This window comes from Cavia porcellus, unplaced genomic scaffold (genome assembly GCF_034190915.1).
Source record: "Cavia porcellus strain 051 isolate PalLab524CR breed Dunkin Hartley unplaced genomic scaffold, mCavPor4.1 scaffold_10, whole genome shotgun sequence".
Classification (NCBI taxonomy): Eukaryota; Metazoa; Chordata; class Mammalia; order Rodentia; family Caviidae; genus Cavia; species Cavia porcellus.
In genome coordinates, this window is record NW_026947493.1 from 3,427,491 (window position 1) to 3,434,676 (window position 7,186).

The 7,186-nt window shown below is 37.6% G+C and overlaps 1 protein-coding gene across 1 annotated transcript in view; it reads left to right on the forward strand.

Annotated features, from left to right (window-relative positions):
- Positions 1–5,233, forward strand: part of Prim2 (DNA primase subunit 2) — a 280,470-nt gene extending 275,237 nt beyond the window's left edge. Inside the window, exon 14 of the mRNA XM_063256921.1 lies at positions 4,745–5,233. Within this exon, the coding sequence (XP_063112991.1) occupies positions 4,745–4,969 (225 nt within the window). The 3' untranslated portion in view covers positions 4,970–5,233. The remainder of the gene's footprint in view (positions 1–4,744) is intronic.
- Positions 5,234–7,186: the final 1,953 nt, after the last annotated feature.

Consider the following 7,186-nt stretch of genomic DNA (forward strand, 5'->3'; position numbering starts at 1 on the left):
TTAAGTCAGGTTATTTGGTGGTGAAGCACTAGGTTCCTGAACCAGTCATGGTTTGACCTGTATTGTTATGTTGTTATGTCCTCTTTTATCTCAATCTCTCCCTTATTCACTAAAAAAAATTAGTTATTTTTAATGTTTTTTTTAATTAAGTGGAAAAATTAAAATAACTAGCAGGATATATTATAGTAACTTTTTTTGATTTCCTATTAACTTGTTTTGAAGTCCTGTAGTACTCCCACTATCTTGTTTTGACTGATTAGACTCTGTTCTATTCTGTATGATAGTATCAAGTTTGGGGGTACAGGCAACTACTTTGAAGGCAATAAGATTCACTAAGATGCCCATTCTGGTTTGACTATTGTCTCCTTTGGAAATCCTGTAATGTTTACAATGTTTAAGTTTTATTGGTCTTGTTCTCTATTGTTTTGTTCAACTTTATAATACCTAATGAGATAGACAATTCTTTTCAAGGAAACAGACATTATGGTAACCATTGTTGATAACCTTGTACTCTGTTCTTACATCATGTACTATGTCTGTCCTTGGTTTTGAGTGACAGCTTCATTTTGCCATATTTGACTTTATTCTCTTCAAAAAAAAAAAGTACTGAGAACGAAGGAGTAATAAAACCCAAAATGTGTAAATTTTGTTGTAAAAAAGAGAGGGAAAAAAAGTGCTCTAAAGGATACAACTGCAAGTGTGTTTAGGGGCGTTAAATTGCTGACCATATTAATGTTTTTGGTTGGATCATTGAACACAACTGTTTGCAGTCTCTCTGTTGGAATGTTCACTTTGTATGGTTTGATACTGTGACTTGACCAACTATTTCTAAGACGAAAATGTGTAATCTATTAACTGGTGATTTCTTACTGTTTTTGTTTTTGTTTTTGTTTTTGTTTTTGTTTTGTAGTTCTGTATTAGTTGTACCCTTACACTGCTTTGTTTTTTTTTTTTTCTCTTTTTCCTTTTAAATAAAATTTTGAAAAAAGAAAGTAAGTACACTCCTCAAAATTATTTTAAAGATAGGATGTTTACATGTCTTCGCTTGCTTGTCTTTTGCTGTTAAAGGCCTGTTGAATATAGTTTTGTTACTAAAATTCCGTTTCATCTTACTTTAATATCTATAATATAGTAGCAACAGGTTTTAGTTTCAGTTTCCTCAAAGTGAGATGGGAACAGTGGCATGTATAAAACAAGATCTTTCTTCTTATCCTTCTGAGAATTCAACATTTTTAAATGTCTTAGCTTTCCTGACAGTTTCTGAAAATTTCATTTACATTGCATGAAACCAGTAACTTTCAAACTTTTATATTCTTTTGGTTTTTCCATAGCAGCTGTGTGGCATGGAACTATTATCACCTTAGATTAAGAAACTAAGTCTTATAAAAGTAATGTATTTCGTTTTGTCCACACTGAAGTCTAATAAATCATTTTAATTGGAAGAGTAATCTTTTATGATAGATGTTTTTAAAAATTAAACAATTTGAGGCTAGATTCAAGAAAAAACTTCCATGTATTATTATTGCTCTAGGCAGATGTGACTCCACACGGCTTGTGTGACTGCTCCTGTGGCACTGCTGAGCTCATAGCTCCCACAGCTTCTCTCTTGGGCCTGCTCTGCTCCCTCCTTGCAGGTTTCCTCAGATGATCCATGTTCCTGACTTCTCCAAACCTCGGGGTTCTTCACTGCACCTTCAGCTTCACCTCACAGCTTTGTACACTGCCTTCTTGAGTGCACAGTGCTTGGTCTCTGGGGTTTCCTAATGTATTAATAGAGAAGGTTCCATATAAAGCATCTCCAGGGTCCTTCTGATCTCTTAATTTCTCTATTTACAAGGTGTAAATCCTTCTGATTAACATATGCTATGCAATCAACTTTTCATGAAACTGCAAATATAGCATTATATTTGATTTTAATGGATTACGTGAAATAAATATAAAGAAATTTAAAAATGACTCACTAATAAAAATTATAGCTACATTGTAAAACATTCAGAAACTATTTTGAAATTTTAAGAAAGGAAAACAAAGAAAAGTTTTTCTTTGTGATCTGGGCAATAATTCTTTTTGTTTGTTTTGGTACCAGGAATCAAACTCAAGACCTCGCACTTGCCAGGCGGGTACTGTGTCACTGAGCTATATCTCCGGCCCTTGGGCAATAATTCTTAAAATAAGCCTGTATGCTGTATGTTAAAGTCACTGTAAAATTTTTGGCCCAGATTTCTTAACATCTCACTAAAGAGAATCAGAGAATCCTGGGGTGTCTACCTATAACCATGAATACCTTATTTCTGCCTAGTGCTCCGCCCATCAGGTGGGATCATTGTGAACTGTAATTCTTTCCCCCTGCCAGTCCATCTTACTCCACCGTAAGATTATGCACGACTGCACCCATCCCACTTCACTTCCTGAGGAGTGTCCCTGTGCCCAGAGAATCACTCATACTACTTACTTACCCTGCTTTCTAGGCTGTCTCAGGCCTGACTCCTGCCAGTCTTCCCTCCGCGTTTCTTGTTTGCTTTTACACCAGGCCATGTGGACGTCTTCAGTACATTCCTTTCACTTTGCTTGTGTGGTCATGGTCCCTTCTTTCCCTGAATTTTGTCCTCTGTATCTTTCTTCATACTGCGGCAGCATGTCCTTAGAAGTCTCCTTGCTTTCCCCAGCCAGCTTTTCTTTGCTATAGAGTATAACAGACTTTTATCTGTGATTCCCATGCCTTCTCCATTTTTAAGTATATGACTTAGACTAAGAGTTTCCTTAGAGTTAGTCAAGTGTATTCACATATGCTGGGTCTTATCCATAGTAGATGTTCAGTTCACATGTGAAATACGTGACTGGTGGACACGGGCTAATCCAGGGCTCAATTTACTAGATATTTTTTAGATACCTACTCTGTGCCAGTCCCTTCAAAATAAAAGAAATGTAAAAAGATTAATAAATGCAAGATAGATAGAAGAAAATATCAACCACCTAAAAGGAAAACAGAGTAACTCACTGAAGCAAAATGGTATTTTGTTATCACCTCCAAGTGCAGAAGCCAACACGCATGTCTTTGAGTCAGGTGGATGTTACACAGGAGCAGCTCAGCCTAACCCATGGGTCGAATGTGAAGGAAGTAACTTGAAACAGTCATTTCTGAGAAAGTTCCTGTTGTTGTCTTGTTCTTACATCTCACCGCTATAAAAGTGAGCAAGATTCATTCAAGATTTTAAGTTTTAAGGAAAAAGTACAGCAGATTTGACTTTAACACAAGGTCAGGCCCTAGAGCATGCAGGATGAGCATGGGTTCTGTGAAGTCTTGTTCTCTGTCCATCCCTGCTAGTGTGTGATCCTGGGAAAGTGCTTCAGGCTTCCCTTTCTCAGATGCCTCTTTTGAAAAACTGAGAGAATACTGTTACTACCTTCATAGGGCTGTTGTGAGAATTCAAATTCAAATGTTTATAGGGTGTGTATTTTTATGTCACTTATCACAATGTTTGACACGCAGTATCCATTATTTAATATTGAGATTAAGAAATATATTTTTGTTGCCACTGGTAAATGTTAGAACCAAAATATGGAAATAATACCTCCTGAGTCTTCAAGAATAGGAAATATTGATGCTCCCAGAAGTTCTCACTGGGTGGAAAAGGCACAGAGTAATAAGAAATATGAGATGATATTCAGAATTAAAGATTAGTGATAGTATTTGAGAAAAGTAGCTTAAAACTATTAACATTTTCCATTAAACCACAGTGAACGTTTTAAAAGATTTTCTACAAAAGATGGAGTGCCAACGATTAGAGTGAAGAAGTTACATAAATTACATTGCTTTTACCCAGAGTTTGTATTATACAAAATGAGATTACCTGTACCAGACTTTTAAATATGCTCTAAAATATGATTGGTACTAAGTATCTGTATCAAAATGATAAAAAACAATTTTGAAATTATTTTTTAAAATTATCTATTGATGTTCAGTTTTCTAAGCTTTTACTTGGAGCTGGAGATAAAATAATGAATTATATAGTTCCTTATCTGTCAGTAACACTCACTGCAGAACATAAACACCCGAATAGTTTCCCAGACTTGTTCTGGGTTTGTTGTTGTTGTTGTTGTTGCTTCTGGGGTTTTTGTCTTGTTTTTTGTTTTTATTTTTTTGGTACTGGGAATCAAACTCATAACCTCACACTTCCTAGGCAGGTGGTACTTGTTCTGTTTTTGATGATGCTGGATATCAAACCCAGAGCCTTGTACGTGCTAGGCAAATGCTCCACCACTGAGCCACACCACCAGCCCTACCAAACACACTTTGAGATAGTGATCAAGAAGAGTTGGTAGTTTAGGTGCTGCCAGGACAGGGACACATGAAATGGGTGTGAGTTGGGAACTGATATGAGAGAGAAGTGTTGGTGTGTTCCAGGAACACTGCTCATACCAGTCACTTTGAGCAGAGGGCAGGGGGGCGGAGAGGATAGGCTCGATGTATAGTTTGAGCCACCCTTGAGCTCTCTGCAGTGAGTAGGATTTGGCTAGGGAAGAGGGACATTGTTCTACACCTGGCTTTGGACTAGGTGTAGAAATGCGGTGGCCGTTAGTATTTGAGGGGCAAGTAGTGGACTGACGGTTACGAACAAGGACAGCTAGTTCCACATCACAGGTAATAAATGAGTTTTGAGTGAGTGCGGGGGCAGTTTGGTAGCTTTGTAGGTATCACACCTTTACTGTGCATTAACGTGATATAAACTTGTTCCCTGAACAGGTGGATGATTGTGGCTTTTCTTTGAATCATCCTAATCAGTTCTTTGTTGAGAGCCAGAGGATCCTAAATGGTGGTAAAGACATCAAAAAGGAATCGAGCCAGCTGGAAATGCCTCACACCAAACCGAGTGTCCAGAAACCCAAGGGTGCATCATCTGCTCTGGCCTCTTTAAACTCGTCTCTGGACACGGACATGGAGGACCTGGAAGCCTATTTCAGCCAGTGAACTTGGGCAGTCTAGGGACCTCTTCCCCTCAGGCCATCTCTTCTTAGTTTTAAGAATTTGTTTTTTTGCTTTTGTTTTTGTTTATCTTCTCCTTCTGCCCTAACTCAGTTGATGCACACATACCCCTAGGTCCTATTTTAGGACTGGTTAATGTCCCCTGAAAAGCTAACATCCTCCAGTACAGCTAAAAAGAACTTTTATCTTTGTATAATTTTGACCCTTTCCTTTTGCTAGACCAATTTTACTAATAAACATCAAACTGTATATATTCATGTCTCTGCCTAATTGGGAGTCTTACAACAGACTGCACATTACCTCAGAATTTAAGTAGTATTTAGGACGTCTAATACCACTACCAACTACCACTGTGCTCTTAAACTTGTTTTTTAAGATGATTTGTCTGTGATTGTACTACATCAGCAAGGAGTATTTCAGACCATTGGATGATAGCAAACTCTGCTGAAGTGCTTTGTGACTTGAGAATGAAGAGAAACAGAATTGGTGTAGCCAGTTGTGTTAAGGCTCAGGAGTAGTATTTACACAGTGACACTACTCATTGGTGTCATTTCCTTCACTCTGGCAGTAGGTTCATGAAGAATAGATACTAGAGCAAGTGTCTCTAATGTGTTTCTTCCCAACTTGGAACTTCCATGCCTTAGGATTCAGCGATTTGTCAAGTATGTTTGGCAGATTCACCAGGTTCAGTACTCTGGCATGAGTAGTAGCCCTGCTGTACTGGCCAATCAGAGAGGTCAGGGTACTGGGCGGCCCTGGCACTGTGCACGGCGCTGTACACACTGACCTGGCCATGATCCTGCCAGGCATCTATGCTCACCCACTGCAGAAGTGACTCTTCCCCAGCTCTTACCTTGGGTTATGGGGAAAACTTTCAGTCCTTTCCACGATGGAGAGGTGCTGTTCCTTTCCTCTCGAGTTAGACGCTAAGTTGAAAAGTGGGCGTGATAGAAAAGTGAAGTGTGAAAAGCACTGTGTTGTATAATCTTGTGTTAATAAGAAAGGGATTCACACAGGACTGAGTCACCAGACCCTAACAGTATTAGCTAGTAGTGTTTTTATTTTAAGCTCTGAGGCAAAGATCTCTTGGGCTATTTTGTAGCATATAATTAAGAGATACTATCTGAATTATTACTTGTCTGTATGAATTATTATTATCTAGTTTAAAAAATAGCTTTATTCCACTGCAGATTACCTCTGAAATCTCTCCCTTCTGAAACCATCTGCTACTGTTTATCATTTATAGTTTTCAGGAGGAATCTGATGACTGTCTACTGCTTTATCCAGTAACTGCAAAACCTCAAGTCTTTTTAAAAATTTTTTAATAATATGAACAAGCTTTACATGGAGCTGGTTGTGTTTGGTTGGTTGGTTGGTTTTTTCTTTTTTTTTTTTTATTTTAAAGAAGGTAAAATTAAAGAAGACAACAAAACAGAACATAATGCAATAATTTCAAAGCAAGACAATCAGAGATCTTTACTATCATATTGTCTCTTGTTTTCTTCCAAACAGTTGTCTATATCTTCCCATACAGAAAATTCACATGAAACAATATAGTATAGAACTGATCTGAACAGGATGAGGAAGGCATTTTAGGTCTTCAAGACCAGACAATAGGGAAGTCAACAATGGCTGTCATAGTGTCTCTCATTGTCTTCAAAATAGCTGTCCATACCTCCACATATGTTGAAATTAAACAAAACAGGCTAAAATCACCCTGAATAAAGAATAATAGTATTGCTGCATTTCACATCATGATGCTATGGGATCAGCAGTGGGTACTGTAGTGTCTCTTTCTTCAAAGTAGTTGTTCATTTCATCATGTGTTATATAATCAGTTCTCATAAACTTTATAGGTTATACACATGCATAAGTCTCTACATGTACATCTGTCCTTTCTGTATTAAGGGGAAAAAGAAAAAGCAAAACAAAACAAAACAAATTCCTATAAAAACATGAAACAAAAAAGTCATATAAAACCACAGTACAGGGGGCTGGGGATTTAGCTCAGCAGCATAAGCACCTGCCTTGCAAGCAGGCAGTCGTGAGTTCGATCCCCGGTACTGATAAAAATGAAAAAGACAAAAAAAACAAAAAACAAACAAACAAAAAAAAAACAGTACAAGGTGATCTACAATGGTTACTGTGTTGTTTCTTGTTATCTTCAGTAGAATTGTCCATATCATCAGGCATAGTACAATT